General features: G+C 44.3%; 1 protein-coding gene across 5 annotated transcripts in view; it reads left to right on the top strand.

The window, feature by feature from the left end:
• The window catches only part of LOC121453315 (sorting nexin-24), a 137,224-nt gene that overhangs the window by 79,732 nt on the left and 34,065 nt on the right, over positions 1-23,427 (top strand). For all 5 annotated transcript variants that reach the window (XM_041659986.1, XM_041659987.1, XM_041659985.1 and 2 more), the window contains exon 3: positions 10,450-10,554. In XM_041659986.1, the coding sequence (XP_041515920.1) occupies positions 10,450-10,554 (105 nt within the window). The remainder of the gene's footprint in view (positions 1-10,449; positions 10,555-23,427) is intronic.

Here is a 23,427-nt window from a genome sequence, read left to right as displayed (position 1 = left end):
AATTTTTTACAATAATTTGAAATACCTAATGAGTGTAAAAAAAATCACAAGTGAGGAGTCAGTTCAAATTTATCATTTTTCTTTCCACATATCTGTGACTAGGAGTATATCATACATATATGTATAAATCACTTATATATGTATATAAATGTTATATTCACACATGTGAAATATATGTATGAAACACATGGATGCATGCCATAATTAGTTGGGCAAGAAGCCAGAAATGGGTTGTTAGGAGAGTCTTTTAGTTTTATGCTTTTTAATGTCTATGTATTTATTCTGGGACACATCACTGCATAAAAGATGTCATAATGTGTTGATTCTGAACGAAAAGGCTTTTAGAACATTGTGAAAAGTTTTCCACTTTAATCAAGAGAGTCGAGAATTAAGTCTAAACCGAAAGATTAGTCAGCCTGTTTGCCTGTTGTCTGTGTTGAGATTTTTGTCTGTCTAGTTTCAAACAGGGTCTCACTCTGGCTGGCTTAGACTCTACAGGTACCCCTCTGTTCCTCCTCCTGAGCGCTGGGCTTGGCCTGCACCACCAGGCCCCCTCCCTCTCTTCTTCTTAGAGATGTTCTAAACTTTTTTTTTAAATGATGGCAAATCATTTGATTAAGTAAATTTAATTCTCCAGTTAGCATTCCATCAAGTTCAGGTTTCCTCCCGGAGAAACCATGCAAATTCCTACAGATTTCCATCGGATGCTGCCTGGCATAGCACGACTAATGAAAACCCAGAGACAGATATTGGGGTTCAACCTGAAGGTCAGAAAAGCGAAACAGCCAGCCACTGGCTCTTACCTCTGCCTCAGTCTGAAGTAATGATCTTGCCTCCAGGAATCCTCAGAATGATACTGTGTCTGAGAACTGTCTCCTCCCTTCTCTAGGGCCGGGATTAAAGGAGTACACCACTACTGCCCCGTTTCTGTGACAAGCTAGTGTGGCTACTGGGATTAAAGGTGTGTGTCACCACTGCCTGGTCTGTACAGTTGACTAGAGTGGCTGTTTTATTCTCAGAACTTCAGGCAAGCTTTATTTATTAAAATACAAATGAAATATTGCTACAGCCAGAAGACTTGTTTTTAAAAAGCACCAGCCCCAGGGACATCAGAGAGAAACAAACATAAAATTGGAGTCCCTCTTCTTCATGGGATTCTGTTTTGTTTGGTTTTAGGAGCAAACAAATTCCTCTAGGACCCTGGTAAACTAAGTCCCTATGGAAGGTTGAGGTCAGGTCTCTCTCCATCTGCACACAGCTTCTCCCTGCCAGTGTAGCCTTGACCAGCTTGTCAGATGCAAGCCCCTTCCTAACCCACTGGGTCAGCATGAAGTACTCAGCCACCAGCACAACCCAGCTGAGCTCTCCAGATACCAGGGGATCAACCCCATAACAGACACAGCAGGGTGACTGCCAATTAGGCTGGCCCTGTCCATGGGGCAGCCCACAGACGCTACTTGTGTGCAGACCTGCTTGCTCACGTTCTGCCCTAGGACATTTTTTTTTACCCTCTCGTCAGCAATCAAGCATTGTCAAAACAAACAAACAAAAAAAATTCTGTACTTTTTCTTGGACTTGTTCTTTCAATTTCTGCAGTTCTATTATTTATTAACTTTATCCAGTTTCTCATAATGAAGCTTGTTAGAGTAAATTGAGGAGTAATTCTCAAATCTCTGTGACAGAATTTAAGACATCCTTCTAGGCACGTGAGCTCCAGTTTGGGAGCAGGGACAGGCTGTTGGTAGACCATGCTGTTTGACTTTGTGGGACCGCCAGTGCCGTGTTAGAATTGGTAGACAGGCAAGGCCAAAAGGCAAATGCGTGCGTTAGTGAGATGTAAAAGTGTGTATCCCTCTGTAATCTTAACTTTAAAACTGCTCAGAAGCACCGTGGCAGTAAGACTGAATGGCTTTAAGGCGCTGCTCCCCACCGGGCAAGCCTCGTCATCAAGCTGTGCTTTTGTCCCCCTCTGATGTGGGGTTCCCCTCTGTATGCTGTGAATATGTTTTATTACCATTGGTTAATAAAGCAGCTGCTTTGGCCTATATCAGGGCAGAATAGAGCTAGGTGGAAAAACCAAACTGAATGCAGGGAGAAAGAAGGTGGAGTCAGGTAGATGCCATGTAGCTGCCAAAGGAGAAACATGCCAGAACCTTACCAGTAGGTCACAGCCTTGTGGTGATACGTAGATTAATAGAAATGGGTTAATTTAGGATGGAAGAGCTAGCTGGAAATAGGCCTGAGCCACTGACCAAACAGTGTTGTAATTAATATAGTTTGCGTGTGATTATTCGGGTCTGGGTGGCCAGGAAATGTAAGAACAGTCTTTGCCTACAACCCTACACTACATAGACAACACACACCAAATATGCACACACATACACACCACACACTACATACACACACACCACACACTACATACACATACACCACACACACTAAATATACACATCACTTATACACACATCATACACACACCACATACATACACCACACACACACACACACAACGACAATGCTTAGAACTAACAGTTCAAGGTTCGGAGTGTTGAAGGTCCTTCTGACTTTTCTCTTACCTGACCTTTCTAGAATGTCACTAGGTCCTACCATCTCATTCTTCCGCATTCCTGCCATGAGCACCCCTTGGTTTTTCACTGTCACCCCAGAGTGGTGCTATTTTGTCTTGTGTCCACAGTCTGGCCCTCATCTTTTTCCCTTTTCTCTACTCCATGTGAGTTTGCCTGCATCTCCAGACCTTTCTCCACTCTCACTGATGTGGGCTTGAACTGTCTACCGTGCCACAGATGGTGACTCCCGGGACACTGTTCTCAAACCTTGTGTTAGTTCCCCATTGCTGTTACAGCAAATAACAGCAGAAAGGACAGCTTAAAACAAGGCACATTTATTATCTTGTGCTAAGTGGGTGGACAGGGCTGCATTCCCATAGGAGAGTCCGTTTCCTGCCGGTTGTAGCTCCAAGCAGCTGCCCACATTCCTCGTGGCCCTTTCCATCCTCGAAGCTGGCAGTCACTGTCCTTCCTGCTCCTGCCTCCCTCCTGTCATCTCCTGTCTTCACAACCCACATTGGGCCCATCCCAATAATAATCCAGGACAGCTATTCCGTATCAACATTCTGCATTTAAATCCTGTCTGCAAAGCCCCATTCTGCACAGGAGCACCACTCATGGGCTCTGGGGATGAGGGGGTCTCAGGTGTCTTTGAAGGCATCATCATTCTGTCCACTTCCAACCACCTACTGGCCAGCCCTGTTTCTGCTGCTTCTCCTAAGAAAAGTTCCTGTTAGCCACACCCAAGGACATCCTGTAGAGGCCCGCACTTCCCTGTCTTTGCCAGGCTAAATGCCCATCATCTGCCCGTGTGTTAAAAACAAAGCAGGACATTCAAGTTCTCCAGCGCCAGCTGCCTGTTTTTTAATCTTTTATTTCCCCTTCAAACACCTGTTCCATTTAATATAGACATTTCTACTTAAACAATTAAAATTATGTCTTAACACAATCAAAGCTTCGTTATCCCACATCTCCAGCTGGGTTCCAGGTTCCCTGAAAGCTCATGGTTCCCTCACAGGCTACAGTGTCAGGTGTGTATTGCTGCTCCTGCCCCCTCCCCCACCGGCCTCAGTCTTCTCCTTTGTATTTTCCACAGAGTTAACTATCTGCTGTCTGGGATATTGGAGAGCATCATATGTGTTCTGTGTGAACGTTTATGTTATTGGAAATCTGACCTCAGGTTCCTCTAATCTCAGTTCCTTCGTAGTTTCTGCTGTGCCCAGAGGAGGTAGGGGCAGCAAATTAAACAAGACTCCATTCTGTTCTTTGGAACAAGGTGTCCCTTGGCTGAGGCACAGGCTCTTGTAAGGGTCGGCCTTTAAGTATGTGAAGACACCAGCCCCGTACCCCACTCACACCTACCCCTGCCAAGTCACTCATAACTTTCCACGGCCGTGCCTGCAGAGGGCTGTGCTGTCCCAGGCCCCAGACTCTGCCCCACACTGCAGACTTCTGAGCGTGGTTGGCTATGCTTTTCCAGCTGTGTTCTGTCAGCTCCAGCCCACCCCTTTATTCACAACGTTTTCAGGGAAATATGGGGCTGGCTCATTTTCGAATTAACTATCCTCATCCTTTGTTATTGCCTCCTTAGGGTTTGAGTCAAATATCGCGTTCTCTTTTATTCAATGTAATGAAGTACACATTTCAGATGTATCAGAAAACTACTCTGTGGGGTCAAACCAAGAGAGCAGCACCCCTGTACCAGCCCTGAGGGAACCCTGAGAAGACTGAGGTGATAGAATACAGGAAGGGTTATCTCATGGCAACCCAATTCCAAATAGCTCGGCTTGCTTCTTTTTCTTTCTTTTCTTTTTTCTTTTTTTTTGTCTCTGCTTATTCAGATGCTTTTGTTTCCATTCTTTTTTATTTCTGTCCTTTGTAAAATTGTTTTTGAACTTCTCTGGGGGGGGGGGGGGAATAGTAGGTTTTTCTAGCCACGTCATATGCATGTAGGTCTTTTCTGTCTGTACTAAGTTCTCAGCGAGTTCTAACAGTGTCAGAAGGGAAAGGGAATGGCTCCATCCTGAAAAGGTACATGTGTGTGTGCAAGTGTTTATCTGCACACACATCAGAAAGGTCCTTTGCCCCGACGCTGCGTAGCGGGAAAGTTAATCATCAGATGAAGTAGACAAGGAGGATTTATCTTGCGAGCAGCTGAGCCCTCCTGGAAACCTATTGTCTTGGGTTTGTCTCTCATCTAAATTCTTGCCCCCCTCCAAATGTGTCGTGGAGAAAGTCTGTGTGGTGATCGGTTCCCTCCGTACCCTCCTGTAAACAGAAAGGAAAGATGCCTTCAGTGCTGTGTCCTCGACATGCAGAGAGAAAACCGGAGAGACAGAGTGTGGAACATTGTGGGGGGTCAAAGTCAGGTTGTAAGGCTTGCACAGTTGTCTTGCCTCCCCTTGCCCCATTTTAGAGACACTCCTGTAGGGTACATCCCCATCCCCACTCACTACCTGTCCATCCGCGTTGGCCCTCCCAGTGTTCCGTTGCAGCATAGTAAGTCACCTCAGACACAAACCTTCAAGTAACCATTGTCACACAGAGTCTCCATGGGTCAGGAGTCAGTCTGGCTGGCTGTGATCAAGGGCAGCCATGACGTGGTCTTGTCCTCTTAAGCCCGTGTCTATGCTCACTTGCGCAGACTTCTGCCTGAATCTGTAGGAGTGATGCCTTGTATTGCTGACTGTTGATAGAGGCAGCTCTTAGCTGCTTGAGGCCACTTCCTCAAAGCCATCGGTCTGCTAGGACTGAGGGGTACAGACATGTAACCGTGGAGGTGACTATCCCACGGTAGTCCCACATGGAAGGAGTTAGGTAGGCTGTAAACACCATGGCGCCAGTTTGTGCATTCTGCTCACCATAGCTCTTTTACTGTGTTAGGACTTCACTCTCAATGCAATATAATTTAGTTCTATATCTATAAGATATATATACACACACACACACACACACACACACACACACATACACACACACACACACACACACACACACACACACACAGGATTCAGACTCCTGGTTTTACAGAATTCTGTATACTCACTCACACATTAGCTCCACGTGGACACCGAGAGGCATCTCTAGTGTAGATTCTCCCATCTCAAGAGTTGATTCCTTTATGTTAGGAATGTCTAAGGTTGTATCTCATAGAACTTTGACCGGTTTTCTTTTTTGTAAAATATTTATTTGTTTGTTTATTTATTTATTATGTTTACAATATTCTTTCTGCGTTATGCCTGAAGGCCAGTAGAGGGCACCAGACATCATTACATATGGTTGTGAGCCACCATGTGGTTGCTGGGAATTGAATTCAGGACCTTTGGAAGAGCAGGCAATGCTCTTAACCTCTGAGCCATCTCTCCAGCCCCTGACTGGTTTTCTTAAGCAAGTAAGAGATCTATTGTTGTTATCCTCAGGAAACCTAAAGTCAGGCACCCCAAGGGATGGAGCTAGCCTCAGTGTCCACCGTCCAAACATGACTTGACTTTCTGATTATAATAGAACTGCGGCCACTCCAGGCTTCACTTCATACTTCTGGCAGAAACAAGTTCTGCTGTCTTTCTGGGAAAACGGAAGTTCCACCCAGTAGACTTGTGCTACGTTTTAACAAGTCTCAATTGTGTCACATGACCACGGTGATGATAAGGGAACTTAGGAAATCACGATTTTCCATATTAACATGTTGAACTCTGAATGACATTTCCCCCTGTTCACAGGGTATTAAATAGAGCTGACAGTGGTTGTAAGCACAAAACAGTGGTGACAGTCACAGATGGGATTCTGTTGTTCTTCCGTGGGCATGACCAGGCTCCTGTTGCTTTACCATTTCCAACTGCACAGCTTGTGCCTGGTGGATGAAGGTGTCTGGTCTGGCTCCACCCATTGTATAGGCCATTTACATAAAGGGTGGACGAATGAAAAGAAGGAGATTCCCTTCCTCCGCAACTTCTGAGAGCCCTTTTTGGATTGGATTGACACCTCCTCTGCTTTCTTCTCTGTGACCAGGATGCAGTCACATTCTTATTTTTTTTTTATTTTACTTTATTTTTTTTTTATTTTTGGTTTTTTGAGACAGGGTTTCTCTGTATAGCTTTAGTGCCTGTCCTGAACTCTCTCTTATAGACCAGGCTGGCCTCGAACTCACAGGTTGAGATATCCGGCTTCATGAGCTGAGCCCCTAGTAGATTCTTGGACTTTCTATTGATGAACAGCGGTTGTTGGGCTGGCTGGCTCACAGCCGTATTCATTCTGTCAGTTCTAGAGAAGTCTAATACAGTCACTGAGCTCAAACCTGACTTTATGACACCGTTCAGTCAATAGCAGGCAGTTCATCAAGACAGCTGCCAGAGGAGGTCTACACCTGAAGGTCTGCCCTAGCGCCATGATGATCTGACCTACCTTGCACACCCATAGCCTGCCACACCTGCCCACATCCACTACCAGCACACACAGTCAAGACCATCAGCACACACAGTCAAGACCATCAGCACACACAGTCAAGACCATCAGCACACACAGTCAAGACCATCAGCACACACAGTCAAGACCATCAGCACACACAGTCAAGGCCATCAGCACACACAGTCAAGACCATCATCTCTTGCCTCACTTTCTTCAGCCACTTTGAACTGGCCTGTTAGCTCCACCTCTCTCCCCCATGCTGTCTTTCTTGTTCAATGAACCCAGCATGTTCCCTCCAAAGTAAAGGTTAGGTCATGGCATGAATTGTTGATTCATCAATTTACCTCTCATTTAAAATAATATCCCACAGGGCCCTGAAGTGTATAGTGTTGCCACCTGTGGGAGTCCTTCTCTCCTTGCTGGCTTTGAGCACCAAAGGCCTGGCTCTCCCTTTCTGTTGATGTCTCTGCCATAATAATGTTCCTTGGGTCGCTCATCTGGCTGTTTTCAAACAGAATTCAGTTCATGCCTCAGACACTGCCACCTCACACAGGCCTTCTCCCTGCCACCCCACCCTACCCCCGATTTTAATGCTATCACTTTCATCCACTCAATTAACTTGTTTTCTGTTGGTGTGCGGTGCTGGCTAGTTTCAATGTCAACTGGACAGAATCTAGGGTCGTCTGTGAGGAAGGAATCTTAATTGAGTAAATACCTTCATGTATTGTTAAATCTGTAGGGCTTTTTTTTTTGATTGATTGATGTGGAAGGGTCCATCTTACTGTGGGCAGTACTGTCCTTGGCAGGTGGTTCTGGATGGGGTAAGAGAGTAGGGTGAGAAATCCATGGGAAGCAAGCCAATAAGCAGCAGTCTTTCATGGCCTGCGCTGGTTCCTGCCTCCGGGTTCCTGCCCTGACTTCCCTGGATGATGAAATAAAGCCTTCCCTTCTCTAGGCACTTTTGGTCAAGGTGTTTGTTTATTATTGTCAGAGCCAAATGATTGAGAAGTGATAAAATTCTTTCCTCTAACCGGCAGGAGAATAATATGCTTGAACAAATCCTAAGTCCTCTAGTGTCCCCATGCTGTCTTCTTTTTGGAACCAGACTTCTCTGGGTGTTAGGATTTACAGCATGAGTGACCCTGGAAGGTCCCACTGGAGGTGGGAGACGGTGGCTGGTAAGGGACAGATACGCCATATAAAGAGAGCTTGGGTACGGAGAGTTTATTTAATGGGTATTGGGGGAGTGTACGAGTAGGGAGGTATGGGGAAAAGAGAGAGAGAGAGAGATAGAGTGACAGAGAGAGAGAGAGAGGGAAATAGGAGAGAGAAGAAGGGAAGGGGGGAGACAGAAAGCTGTCTCTTCAGAAGAACAGTGGGGAGAGAGAGAGAGAGAGAGAGAGAGACAGAGACAGAGGGGGGGGGGCTTGCTTGGCAGGAATGGGGATACTGGGAGTGGGCAGAACTTGTGTCTCAAAGGGACAAGGTACCGCCGACAGGGAAGGCCAGCAAAATTATAGCACTGGGAATCTCCAATGACCTCAGGCTCCAGCAGGCTTCTAGCTCTCCAGGCAGCTGTGCCCAGAAGACTGTGTAATTCTGTTCCTACAAGTTCCATTGGTAAGAAAGGGTAGACTGGGGCTTACAATCACTTGTATCTGTATAGAGGGAGGAGGCAAACATGGGCTCAGCCATTGAAGGGCTGCTGTTGGAAATGCTCCTTTCTCATAGTGTCCATAAGGTTCAGCCTAGAGTGGTCACCTTTGAAAATTTTCTTAAATGCGGAAAGAAGTTTTATTGTGTTTTTGGCTACACAAGTTTAATCGTGCGTTTGGCTATACAGGTTCAGGCGTGCGTTTTCTCATGGATGAGAAAATGTTCTTTCTCTTGCGAAGGGACCATGTTAGTAAGTCTTCAAGATTTCAGTTAGGATGGCGGGCTTATCTATTTGTAGAGGTTACTTCTGCACCATTCTATAAGTTTAGTAGCATAAAGCTGCACGGGTCTATTCTCGTGCAAAGTCCAAAATCAACTTAACCAGGCTAAAACTGAGTTGGCAACAGAACTGCAACCCTTTTAGAGGCCCCGGGTAGTGGGTCCATTGAAGCTTCTAGAAGCCCTGAGTAGATACATCCAAGCTTCTAAAGGTCCTGCGCATTTTTAGCTTCTGGAGGCTGTTGAGACCATTATTAAAAGATAGCCACCTATTTAAGAATTTTTTTTTTTACTTTTATATTTTTAGATCCTGGTGATTAAACCCAATGGACTGTACATGCTAAACAAGTGCCGAGCTACATTCCCGCCGTGACACAGAATCTTTATTTGTAGACCAGGGTACCCTCCGCATTGTGATCCTCCTGCCTTAGCCTCCTTAGTATTGGTAGTATAGGTGTGCACCACCATCCCTTGTACTTTGTAACCTCTGCCCTCTTGTAAGGGCCTCATGCTTGCACTGAACCTGCCCAGATAATCCAGGACATTTACTCTGTTATTAAATCAATAATTTACCAAACTGGAAAAAATTCCGCTTTGCTGTATGTGGAAAAACTCCAGGTTTAGGGCTTAGCCCTTCTTGGCGATAGATGATATTTTACAGACCAGAGCAGCTTTGACTTAACTTTGAATAGTTTTTTTGAAAACTACGTTTTTATTTGATTTTATTTGTTTGGGTGTTTTGCTTGCATGGATGTCTGTGTACCCTTCTGTGACTGATACTTGGTGAGTTCAGAGGGAGGTGTCTAGACCCCTGGAATTTGGGTTACAGATGGTTGTGAGCCACTATGTGGGTGCAGGGAATCGAACACTGGTCCCCCGGAAGAGCAGCCAGTGGTCTTAACAACTGAGCCATCTCTCCAACCCAGAATATATATTTTTAATGTCGTTACCAAAAAGGACTCCCTGGATATTCTAACTCAAAACTGCTTTTCAGTGTGCACGAGGAGAGCTTGTAGTTCTCTTCTGGATTGTTGGAAGGATTAGCCTTTGTCTATATTTTCAAATTCACTTCATTTCAGAAATTTCTAGAACCTCTCCTGAGTGTTGTGCTCCAGTTAATGTGATATTTCTGGGGACAGTGATAAGAAATGTCCATACTTTGTTCTGTTTTCTAATGTGAAAATCATATGTGAAAGAACTTTCTCTTTAGTTAGAGAACAAGATTAAAAGCTTGTGGTAATATTGCTATGAAATAAATTGGTATTTGAAACTATATGTCTTACTTTGCTTTCCTTTTAGTTCAAGTACTAGACTTTCAATGTTTCAGAAAAAGCTCATTTAAATCTGAAATACTCACCATAACGATTATCAGACATAAAACCCATTTGTTCTGAAGCCTAAACAATCAGGCTGCCTAAGGAAGAAATGCTTGAAAAACTTCTCTGCATATTTTAGTGAAGGTTTATTTTGCTTAGTTGGCTTTTCTTTCTCCCAAATTATTTTATTGTAATTAACAGACATCTTTTCTCTTCTGTCTTGGAAGCTTAAGAAATGTATAAAGACTCCAGAAATCCCTTCTAAACACGTCAGGAACTGGGTCCCCAAAGTCCTGGAACAACGGCGGCAAGGCCTGGAGACATATTTGCAGGTAAGAGATGTTCCGTGTAACAGAGCCTACATCATTGTCTCACTAATGTAAGAATGTGACACCAAATACTGACCAGCAGCCGGAGATTCCGAGATGCAGGCTGTTTTCAGTTACAAATTTGGCTATTGTTTGGCTCATTAGCTTTTATTGGATTGTGTTTAAAGTTGCTTATGCATTGGGTAAGTTCAGATTTAGTGTCCTGGGAAGAATGCTATTAAAATGATCTGTGCATCTTTAAATTCAGCTCTACAGATTACTTTGTGTTTTAGATGCAAAGATTCTGCTTTCTCAGCCCTTGGTTTTAGATGTTCAGGTACTAGTTGGAGTCGTGAGAGAAAATAAATCTTCAGTGGGACAGGCTAAGATATGTGTAAAACCCCACCAAGACTGTATAGAAATTGCCCCTGAGAAAGTGTCAACTTTTCTGAGAATCAGAATATATGTCTAGAGCAGTGGTTCTCAACCTGTGGGGCACGACCCCTTGGGGGTTGAATGACCCTTGCACAGAGGTCTTGTAAGACCATTAGAAAATACAGATATTTACGTTATGATTCATAATAGTAGCAAATACAGTTAAAAAGTAGTAACGAAAATAATGTTATGGTTGGGCTATATTAAAGTGTCGCAGCATTAGGAAGGTTGAGAACCACTGGTCTAGATGGAATGCAAGAGGAAGTTCTCTACTTTCTCCTTGAAGGACAAGAAGAACTGGGTGAGATAGATGAAAGCCTCCTACACAAGTGACAGAGAAAGCAAAGGAGAGAATAAGACGCTGTGTGTTATGGTAAAAATAAAACACTGCGGTATCCTGAGTGGCCCATGGGCCACATGCGTCAGCAGGTCCCAGGCAGGGAGCTGTGCAGCAGGTGAGAGACAGAGACACACCATGCAGAGATAGTGGGTATTTATTTAGTGGGTTATGGAAGGGAAAGGGAATGGGGAAGGGGAGAAGGGGAAGAGCAGAGAGAGAGAGAGACAGAGAAAACCAGAGAGAGGGGGGAGGGGAGGTGGGGGAGAAGGGAGAAAGACAGAAGCTGCCTCTTTTGGAGAGAGATGGAAAGGAAAGAACTCAGGCTGGAAGCAGAAGGAAGATCTGCCTGCCTTAGCGGACTGGGGAGGGAGTGGGTAAAGCTTGTCTGTTAAAGGGACAGGACAGACCATTACACTGTCCACTTACCTGAATGTTACCAAAGCCTCTGAAGTCTCAGGTGACTATTCCATAGTGTCCCCATTAGATGGGCAGCACAGGTACCAAATTAGACCCAAATAGTCAGACATGTACTACATTTAGTCCCATGTGAGAAGTGATATATGGAGGTGAGCATAGTTTGGTGAGGAAAGGAATCCTGCCTCAAAAAAGAAGGATGCAAATATGTTGGACATATCTATAATCAATCCCAAAGCACTTTGGGATGCAGATGTGTTGAGGTAGACAACCTATAATCCCAACACTTTGGAGGCTTGGGCAAGAGAACCAGAAATTTAAGGTCAGCCTGACCCCATCTCAAAAAACAACACAAGACAGAAGAGTCAGACTTCTTATAAGAGTTAAGAAGACTGATCCTTCTAAGAGTATCATATTAGAGAAATGGGCAGCATAGCCCTGTTCTTTCTGCATTGTCCTTGTAGCCCCTTCAAGCTTTATTAACTCCAGGGTGGACCTTGCATAGGAGAGAAGCTGGGAGCTGTCAAGCTCGTGTGCTGTTCCCATACAGAGCTCTGATGGATGGCTGGGTCTGAGTCACTGGTGGCTGATGCCCAGGGATAAAGAGGAGAACATCTCGGTGGAGAGGAAGACGCCAGGTGTCAGTTCCCAACCTTCTCTAGTGTTGTCATCTTTACCCTGTCCAAGGAGGACACACAGGGCAGGGTACTGAGGACTGAGGAGGGGGATGCTTATGGGTTTTTCTCTTGGGTTTTGTGGCTTGGAGGAAGGATTCTCCACTGTGTCTCTGGGAGTGAGAGTCTAAATTTAGGCAAGTGGAATCACAAATCGCAGGAGTGTGTGTGGCCTTCTCTGAGATTCTTTGGTAGAGTGATCAGGATTCCATAGCTTCGGGCGACACTTGAGAGCAAATGGCAAACCAAAAACCAAGCGAACACGACCTAAGAAATTGTCTGCAAAGGGTAGAAGGCATGTTCTCTGTAATTAGATGGGATAGGTAAACAAAGCACTTTCATTTGCAGGGCCAGATTTTCCACAGATATTGTATATCTTCAGGCTTTAGCTCTGAAGAGAGCTTTAGCCCCCTTCCACCTCCCCCCCATTGCATTTGACACATGACTTCCATTACTCCTCAGTGTAAACATTTTAAGTTGTTTGTGCTCCATATGTAAATATGTGGAGAAAATCATCTGGCACAGGAGGGGGCTTACAATGGCGCCCAAATTGAGCTTAGAATTTTCTATTCTCAGAAATGGGCCTTGAAAGATGTGATTGAAGGCTGAGCGTGCTTGCTTCTTGCTGTGTGTTTCAAATTCACGTTGGTGTCGCTCAGTGACTTTTGAAAACCCAGAGGACTTCATTGCCAGCCTTTTCTTCTCCCTTGGACAGTGGGCGCTAGGCGGAGGTTGTTGTAAGGTCCAGAAGCAAAGGGCAAAACCCTGGCTGTGGACAACTCTTGCTTTTTAGGTCTCGATGAGGTAGACAGCATTGTCATTTCTTCCACTGCCCACCTAACTCCAAGGACAATCCCATTCACCCTCAGGACCAGGCTCAACCCCAGGGAGTAGCTGCCAACAGCCTGTCTTGTCAGACACCTGCAAGTCAGCTCAGCCTGCGCTGTAAGGTATAACACTGACCTGGCCCAAGCCATGCTCCCAAGGCCACAGAGGCCTAGACTCCCCATGCCAGCTCATTTGCTGCCTGTCAGAGACAGTCTATTTCTTGACAAGGTCAGGGCAAATGACCTTTCTTTTCTGGAGGGCAGCTGGTCACCTGTGACTGCAGCCCAACACCTTACCTGTGGTGGCCCACACTGCCGTTTTCCTTAGACACGGGGAGACTGAGATCGGAGAGCCTCTAAAGCCTCTGTCACCTTCCCAAGTACGTTTGTTAAAGGGCTCGGGGTAGAATTTTATTTTCCCATTGCCCAGTATGGGCTCTTCTCGTTATACACTGGTGATTTTTCTAAGTTAGGAAAACATTGTCACCCTTGTTAGTTTTATATTTCATGTAATAGTAGGTCCAAGGAAAGACTTTATAGTGATCAATATTACAGTTGATCAGAATGATTCTTCCCTGATTGGTTGATTGAATAGTTGATTGGTGAGTAAATGTTGGGTTTTTTTTCCAATTGTATATGTGTGTGTGTGTGTGTGTGTGTGTGTGTGTGTGTGTGTGTGCAGGCACGCACACGCACTCACTTGTCTGTATGTGTACCACATGTGTGCAGGAGCCCACAGATACCAGAAGACAGTACTGGTCCCCTGAAACTGGAGTTGCAGGTGGTTGTGAGTGGTCATGTGGGTGTTGAATACCAATCCCAGGTCCTCTGTAAGCTCAGTAAGTGCTTTAACCACCGAGGCATCTCAATAGCACCATGATTTTTAAGGTTTTTAACTTAAATATTCAAAATCCTAGCAAATAATGCTTCCATTTTCTGTGTTGCCATCTGGCTCAGTGGGGAGTTGTTTGTTTGTTGTTTATTGTTTGAAACAGCCTGGCTGGCCCATGCCAGCGTTGAACTCCTGGACGCAAACCAGTTCTTTGCCTCAGCCCAAGAACAGCTTATGGGACTTTCTCAGAGGAGGAAGTAACTTTAAAGAAGAAAGATAAAGTCACCCATTTTCAAAATTAAGTTTGTTCTAAGATGTTAATCAAAAGAAGCAAAGCCTTTCTTTATGTCTGTATTTTTCACATTCTTTTCTGTTCTTTGGTCACTAATACTTTGAAAGCGAGAGTCCAAGAAAGCTTGCACTTGGGTTTGGTTTAGCTGCTCTTTTTTTCAGAAGTGAATGGTGTACTAATCTGTAAACTATAATTTAGAAATAGCATCAGTATCAATGAAATAATGTAGCGTATTTAAAGCTACAGAGACATCGAATAGCTACCTGGCACGTTTGTAACGGGAGGTGTCTTTAAAACATTTTACAGTGTGTTTGAAAAAGCCAGCTTGCATTGGGCATGAAAGCCTGCGTCTGTTGTTGCATCTATGCAAGAAGCTGACACAGGAACGTCACTTAAACCTAGGAGTTCAACATCAGCCTGGGGAACATAGCAAGAATCAGGAGAGAAGGGGAGAGAAGAGGGGCAAAACGAGAGAGGGGGAGGATAGAAGCCACTCTGTCTTCAGATAGGAATGTCACATCTTCATGGGGAGGCGGGGGAGTGAAGTAAGCATATCAAATAAAAGTGTCACGAAAGGCTGGCATGGTGGCCATAATCACGACACTCTGGCTGGGGAACGTAGGTTTGGATGGCTGCTGACATTTCAGCGTTATATGGGAAGCCACAGGGTTCATTCCTCAGATCCTGGTGTTCTAACAATTTCCCCCCTTCCCTGATCCTTTCCTAATCTTGTGCTTGTTTTCTAGACATGTACTGTTTTCAGTAGAATTAAGTTGGAAGAATAAGAAAAGATATATTCCCAACTTCTTGGAACTGGAATCTGTTGATTTTTTAAAAATTATTATTATTATTAATTTATTTTAGTGTATGGGTGCTTTGCCTGCATGTATGTCTATACATGACTTTTGTGCCTGGTGCCTTCAGAGGTCAGTAGAGGGCATTAGATCCCCTGGGACTGTAGTTACATACAGATGGTTGTGAGCTACCCTGCGTGTCCTGAGAATTGAACCTGGGTCCTCTGGAGGAGAGGTCAGTGCTCTTAAGCACTGAGCCATTTCTCCAGCAGCATTTATTTTTGCATATGTGTGTGGGTGAGGGCACATGCTTGCCACAGCCCACATGTAGAAGTGAAAGAGAGCCTTGGGCATCGGTCCTTGCTTCCAGTCCTGTTTGAGGCAGGTTTCTCTTGACTGCTGCGCAGAAGACTTGCGGCTGGCTGCTCCCCGGAACTTCCCTGGGATCCTGCTGTTTCTGCCTCCATACTGTAGAAGTGCTGGGTTGCAGAGATGCACCACTGCCCAGCTTTTACACGGGCTCCAGAGATCCATGTCAGGTGTCCTGCTTGCACAGCAAGTGCATTTACTCACTGAGCCTTCTTCCCAGCTGTGGTTTGTTTGTTTGTTTGTTTGTTTGTTGTTTTTAAGAAAATGACCCCCTGGTATGGGAAGACCTTCTGTCTATGCTTTGCTTTTATTGGTTAATGAATAAAGCTGTTTCTGTCAATGAGCTAGCAAAATAGGGCAAGTAGGGAGTTTCAAGCAGATAGAGGAGGAGAGAGCTGGCAGAGTGAGCCCCGTGTAGCAGCCTGCAGGAGACAGACACTTCTGCTGGAGCCCACAAGAACCTTGCCTGTAAGCCGCAGCCACATGGCAATACACAGATTAATAGAAATGGGTTAATTTAAGATGTAAGAGTTTGGGTTCTGGGGTGGGATTCTGGTTTTCAGGTGTGGCAACACATGCCTTTACTACAGTTTTGAGTTGATAAAATCATAAAATGATAGTGTGGATACACTGGTTTAAACAGAGAATTTTGTTTCATTTCTGAGATGGTCTCATTGGGTAGTCTTGGCTGGAATACACTACGTAGACCAGGCTGGTCTCAAATTCACTCTGGAATGCTGGAGTGTGTGCATATGCAGACATGTACAAACATGTAAAATTTGCGCTGGCCACTTCCCTCCACACAAGACTGCTTCTGTCGATTCACTTCCCATAAACTACTCACAAACCTAACATTTGGCTCTTGATTGACCAGAAATACCTATTTTATGGCCAGGAGACATTTTAGGTATATAGTTTCACCTTTTCCTGTTTTTTTTTTTTTTTAAAGTAGTGCTAGCAATGAAAGTTCTTCTAGGGACCTTTTCTCTGAGTCTTGTATTGTATCCTAAGTTCTATGTGTTTAAAACATTCTGAGAATGGCAGAGTAAGCCCAAGAGAGCTGAGAATAACCAATTAGATCTAACTGAACTGTGATTGGTTCTATGATGAGCTACTTCCCTGGCAGGGGCTCCTATAATTGTCTTGGCAAAATGGTGAACATCTCTGTACCTAAGTTGCAAGGATTTTGAGTATTCAAGGTTTCAAAGGCTGGGAAGAGGTTCCATTTTAAGGCTTAGAATCATGATTATTTTGAAGTTAGTATTAACTTTTTCATGGGGTTTTCTCATTATCATCAATCTGAGAGCCATAGCTACCCACCGTAGTTAAAAACAACATTTCTATATGTGCATCTCGCTCTTGATCATCTAACGATGGCTGAGGATTAGTTGAATTTTTTTCTTTTTCACTTCATGCCTGACAAGGTAAAGGCATTGGTAAGCTGAGTGGAGTCTGCTTATGGTAGGGGAGCCCTGGGCCAGCACTGTCACTACCCAAACCTTCACAGCTCCCTGTCTTAGAATGTTCGCTTTCATTCATAGACCAAGCAGTGATTTATAATAGATCCAGTTCTTACCAAGGATTTCATTTAAACTGAAAATGAAGTAGAGAATAAGATCCCATCAACAGCGAGAAGACGGTTGCCACCCAAGCATAGGGACCTAAGTTTGAATCCCAGAACCCACATAAAAGTCGACAGAGAAAACTGACTCCACAAGGTTTGCCCTCACTTCCTTATACAGACTGTGGCATATAAGCCCTCCGCTAGCCCCACATCACACTACAAAAAAAAAAAAAAAAAAAAACATGTTTAAACCTCATATGTTACAGGAAAGGGTATTGTCGGTAGAAGAGGAAGCTATAGATGAACTTCATAAAACCACCTTAGAAGCCTGTGAAGTAGCAGTACCTATGACGATCCTGCTTTTAACACCAGATGAACCGCTCTTTGTTCTGGTTAGCATGGTGAACACTGTGTTAAATAATATTAATGGCTGGGATTGTCAGTACTTAACAGTGCCTTCCTTGTACAAGTGATTTTATTGATCGATACCGACTCAATGAAACCGGGCAGATTATTTTTACTGATTTTATCGAAACCTTGACCAAGTTTGTTAGCGCACCACCTATCTTTAAATAGATCCAGATGATGATGTAGATTAAGAAAAGCAAACCGCCATCCATCTCTTTTTGATCTGTTAATAACTTAAATCCATCATTGCTAGCGAGTGTTTTCAGATTCCGGTGTGTATTCATGTTTCTGTTGTGTCTGGGAAGACTCTTGTAACCTTGTTTCCGTGGGTGGCTTTTCAGAGAGCTGTGCACTAACCACTGATCCAGAATTTATCAGATAAGCATGGCGGCGTAATTGGAGGGATGGCGGGCAAACTGGGGAAAGGAAACCGTCCTGCAGAATTGCTTTTCAATTTCATCGAGGTAGGAGATCGCCAGGCAGACCTGTGGATTCTTAAATTTTATGGTGGTTCTGTTAGGCTAGAGCTAGACAATATGAAGTCTAGGCCCATCTTCTTTCAGCTGTATTGGTTCTCATATTTGAAATGCTTGCATTTTATGAGCCACAGGGAACTGTGGTGCTTAATTTCATACACTGATTTCCATTAATTTCAAAATGATACACATGCATTTAAGATCATTTTTTGGTTTGTAGCAGTGGTTAAATTTTGTAAAACTAACCATGTGTATTATTTTTAAAGAGACAAATTATATACAACCTTCCAATTAGACCTTTATTCATTGCATGATTGCATGCATGCATGTATGAACTGCTTAGTACTGAACCCAGGTTCACACATACCAGGCACTGAACTACAGCTTTAGCTCTGAAGAAGAATTTAAAAATCTTTGGATGATGCATTCTTGCCCACTTTGGCTACACAAGCCTGGTGCAGCTCAGCCTACAGAACTGTGGATAAAGAACCTTCAGAGGTCGAGACCAGTGGAAGGGAAATTTGAAAAGCTTTGAGAGTCTCAATGCTTATGATCTCTTGGAGGGATTTATGTGGTCGTAGAGGATGGAGGCTGAAATAAAGTCCAGTGAGCTGCAGCCCTGGAGTACCTGGGCTTGGGAGGTGTTGAGCCTATGAATTGTCTCGTGTTAGCCATCAGTCTGCTAAATGTGTACTGAGTTTTTTTGTTTGTTTGTTTGTTTTCTCGAGAGAAGGTTTTTCTGTAGCTTTGGTGCCTGTCTTGGAACTAGCTCTTGTAGACCAGGCTGGCTTTGAACTCACAGAGATCCGCCTGCCTCTGCCTCCTGAGTGCTGGGATTAAAGGCCACCACCACCCGGCTTGTGTACTGAGTTTTAAAAGACTTTCTCAGTAGTAACAGGTTGAGGTTCCACATCCTAACCAGAGCCCTGTACTGGAAGGATGAATATTTGAGGTTCAGTTCTCTGGACTGTTTCTGCTCATGGGAATGCTCTGGCTGTGTGGTGTTGCTACATAGAGGGCTGGTGGGGTCACTTTCCACAGTGGCATGCAGAAAGCCCACTCCAAGCCCCTTCTCAGCACAGGTAGTTAGTGATGTCATTACACGTACCTGAGGAGAAGGAAGGAGTGTGTGTGGGCTTTCTTTATATATAGGTGTCTGTTGGGAAGCAGATGGCTTTTCTAGAGAAGCCCTGGTGAATATTGTCTCTCTGTGAGTGTTGGATCTTTACAGCGCTTTTGGGTTGTGATCTCTCGTTGCTGCGGTTGACCATTCAGTGAAGATTTTAGGAAACTGGATATCAGGTTGATGAGATGGAATCATGGTTTTTTTTTTTTTAAGATTTTTAATTTTTACCTTTAATTGTGTGTTTATACATGTGCATCTGCCTGTAGGTTTAGGCATGCGTGAGTGCCTGAGGCCAGAAGAGGGTGTTGGGGACTGTCTTGGTTTGTATTGCTGTTTGATTTACTTTTAGGTTTTTGTCAGTTTGACACAAGCCATGATCATCTGGGAAGAGGAACCTCAACTGAGAAAATGCCTCCATCAGACTGGCCTGTGAGCAAGCCTGTGGGGTGTTTTCTTGACCGATGATTGATGTGGAAGGGCCCAGCCCACTGTGGGTGGTGGTGCCATCACTGGGCCTCTGGTCCTAGGAGTTGTAAGAGAATGAACTGAGTAAGCCGTGTAAGCAATGTTCCTCCATGGCTTCTGCTTCAGTTCCTGCGTTTGGGTCCTTTCCCTGACTTCCTTTAATGCTGGGTTCCAGCTGCACGCTGAAGTCAGCTGAAGTCCGCCTTTCCCTCCCCGGGTTGCTTTGTAGTGATGGTTTTTCACAGCGAGAGAAACCCTCACTGAGCCAGGAACTGGAGTTACAGGCAGTCATGAGCTGTCCAGCTTGGGTGTTGTGAATAAACTTGGGCCTTGTACAAGAACAGGACTGTTGTTGACCACGGAGCCACCTCCTCAGCCTTGGGACCATGTGTTCTAAAGAATAAGGTATTGTGGTGAGGTTGTTTTTAGCTTGATGATTACAGCTCAAGCAAAGAACCCAACTTACTCCATCCTTCACAGACACAAATTTTTACACACGAATACATTTTAATAACACATATTTTGTTGTTTTTCTGACTATGTAGATTTTAAATATATGTTCATATTTGAAAGCTACAAAAACAAAAAACACAAATAACTTTCTGTAGCTATTTTTCTTAGTCCAGTGTTTCTGCACCAGGAGCAGTGTTTGCCTTTACAGGAATGTATAGCAACACTTTTGATTTTCAGAGCTGGGAATGGGGTGGTACCCGCGTCTAACAGGGAGAAGGGTGTACCCTGTGGTGCACAGCAGAGTCCCACAAAAACAGATATTTGGTCCAAAACGTCTTTAGCAGCAAGATGACGAAACCATGACTCAGACCTTCAAAACTGGACTAGATTTTGTCACCTTATGCTACCCTGCAGCTCGCTATCCAGGCCAGGCTGGCTTCAGATGGCAGTGGTCTTCCTGCCCCCACCTACCAAGTTCTGAGATTATAGAATGCCATTACCATATCTGGCTTGTTACTCATATTTTCAAATGCTTGTAATGTCATCTTTTGTGATTTCTAAACTCCTCTATCAATTAAAAATGTCAAGCATTTATTTACCCCATAGCAAATTTATTTTTTAAAGTCTTAACTCTTTGATTATGAAAATTTAAATATCTATAAAGCATAAAATTAATATAAATTTCCAAGTTGCTGTCGTCCACCTTCAACATTTTTCAACTCAGAAGAGAGCCTATCTTTTCTCACACTTCCCACCCATAATATTTAAAAAAAAAAAACACCTTCCCAGTGTATTTTAAGCTATACATATTTCAGTGTGAATCCATAATAGGCAAAGATTCTTTGTAAAACAATCTTAATAACCACTGCATAGCATTCTGTCATGTAGCTGTAGTGGACAGAGCCTGTTGTTTGGGAGTTGTTTCCAGTTTACCTTTAACAGTTTCTTGTTTTGTTTGTTTCTCCCCCCCCCCGCCCCCCTGCCTGTTTTCTTACACTTCTCACAGGGAACGCAGCCCTTGTTCTACAGGTGAGCTAGAATGCGTGCAAACTAAGCAAGCAAGAATGAACACAAGACCCTTAATTTCATTAAACGCTGGGTAACTGGTAAAGATTAATGTACATATCTCTTGCTAATTCTTTCCAATTACTTAGTTCATATAAATTCCCAAGCCTGGTTAATTATGCTGAAGCCGGGTCGTAATTCTGCACCGCCTTCTGACAACGGGGAATTTTCCTGGTGTAACCTTGTCCTCCCGCACGGGCTCTCGGCAGATTAGGCCCTCAGCCCTGAGTCCATTCATTTTCTCCTCAGGCCTAATTGCTGCCGACTGGCTGCCACAGGTACCTGGATAGCCTGCGTTCAAAGAGGCAGGGGCTTCTGAGAACAAATAAGGAAAGATTAATTGTTTGTTTTGCTCCCTCCCAAGAGAAATGTGGGTGCTTAATCAAGAAAAATAATTTCTTCTGTTGATTTGGCTTATTTGGGGGGGAAGGATAATTGTGTAAAGGTGGGCGCCGAGGCGTGCCTTGGAGAAGAGGTATTGCCCCTTCTCTACACAGGAGACACCGATGGGGGGGAATGGATGTGGGGCACTGACAGAGTGGATAGGGATGGCTCGCATCCCTCATGGTAAGTAATCTGGCTGCTGGGCTCTTATTTGTACCGATAGTCCTCGCTAGTATTGTCATTTGTTTTGTCCGGATCTTCGGAAATCTAATCAAGGAGACAATAGCGTTGAAAAAAAAAATCAACAACACTTTTCCAAATTGTTCTTAATTGCCGGAGAACAAAGTGAGCTAAATGCTGTGATGTTTCCAATTAAAGAAGCTGTTTCTACCAAGCACTATTAAATCCATCTTTCCCAATCTGATAAATAAGCTATCCAAGAGCAGCGCGGACTAATTGAGTGCAGTTAGTCCCTGATTTCTCATAACAGCCAGCGTGCGCCTGCATTGTTAACGGATCTGGCACCGTTTGGCATGATCACTGTGTCACTTGTACCTCTGGCTGCTCGAGGAAGAAACTCCAATGAGTTACTCTTTAATAATAGTATCCTGTTGCTTATGCTTTTCAGTGTCCAAACCCTTTTCTTTGCACAACTCTACTTATTTGAGAGGGATGTTTGCTAATGCATTGAATTAAGGTGGAAATCTGAGTTTTGGGTAGGAGCAAAAGATTCAATTAAGGGTGGTATGCCTTGCCATTGTGACTGGAAGGCATAGACAGGTAGACACAGGGCAAGGGCAGTGGGAAACGACTGTAGACTGTGAGTCACTCAGCCCAGCTTAGCCACTCAACTCTACTTCTGTATTGTGAGAGTTGCCATAGAGGCTGGTAAACAAAGCAGAGGGTCCGTGCTGCGATAACACTGTATTTATAAAGGCAGCGGTAGGCCAGATTTGGCCCAGTCTAGTCAGCTCTTGAGCTGGAGGCTGGCCACCGAAGGCATGGAGGCAGCACTGTGTGTGTCCAGAGGTGCAGGGGCAGGGATGAAGACTATAGCCATTCCAGAGGGACATGTCTATTTGGGGCTCTAAGCCTGTACTCTCTGTGTAAGCTACATTGTTACTTAAGTCTCCAACCACAGGTCTCCATGGCAGAATTGTTGCTGACGACTCATTGTGCGAGCCTAAGCAAACCCTGTAGCTCCTTAAATATCTTACTAAAACGTCTTACTAAGTACTTAGCTGTTTTTCCTCAGACCTGGGTGGTGTCTGCCATGCCTGCCTTAGCCATGTTTTCTCCAAAGCCCTGAATATCCATCCCTGTGGCTGCAGGATTAATACCTAATCTTAATTATTTAGCCATGAAAATTAAAGTAGAAAATGTTTTTTCAGGACCCTTCTGAACAACTCAATTAAAACCGTCATTCACTTGAAACCTTGTTTTGGACCTAGACAAGGCAGGATATTTAAATAGAAAGATTGATGAAATCTCCCATCTGTTCATTTGCTCATTCATTCATTCTCAAATCAGCTTCTCTTAAGATGCTCCTAGGCCTGCCTCTGCCGTGTATCTCACATTAACTTTCTTCCTCACCACCAGCCTGGCTATACTATGTCCCAATTGGCCTAACTGCTAACCATTTTGTTTAAAATATTTATTTTATCTCTTATATGCATGACTGTGTTTGCCTGTGTGTATGTGTGTGCACCACATGTGTACCAGGTGCCCAGAGAAGTCAGAAGACAGCATTCTAGCCCTCAGAACTGGAGGTAGATACAGGAGGAACCACCATGTGGACACTAGGATCCAGGCTCCTCTCCAAGGGCAACCAGTGCTCTTAAGTGTGGAGCTGGCCCCTCAGTCCCCATTTTGTTTAGCGTATGTACTAAGCTATAAGTGAGACTCCAGACTTTCTTCACAGGACTGTAGAGTAGGGGCCGGCCTCAAATCCTTCTGAACGTGGAGACCCCGGCAGTTGA

This window comes from Microtus oregoni, unplaced genomic scaffold (genome assembly GCF_018167655.1).
Source record: "Microtus oregoni isolate MIOR12 unplaced genomic scaffold, Mior012 000011F_ref0000422, whole genome shotgun sequence".
Classification (NCBI taxonomy): domain Eukaryota; kingdom Metazoa; phylum Chordata; class Mammalia; order Rodentia; family Cricetidae; genus Microtus; species Microtus oregoni.
This window is presented reverse-complemented; position numbering and strand designations above follow the sequence as displayed.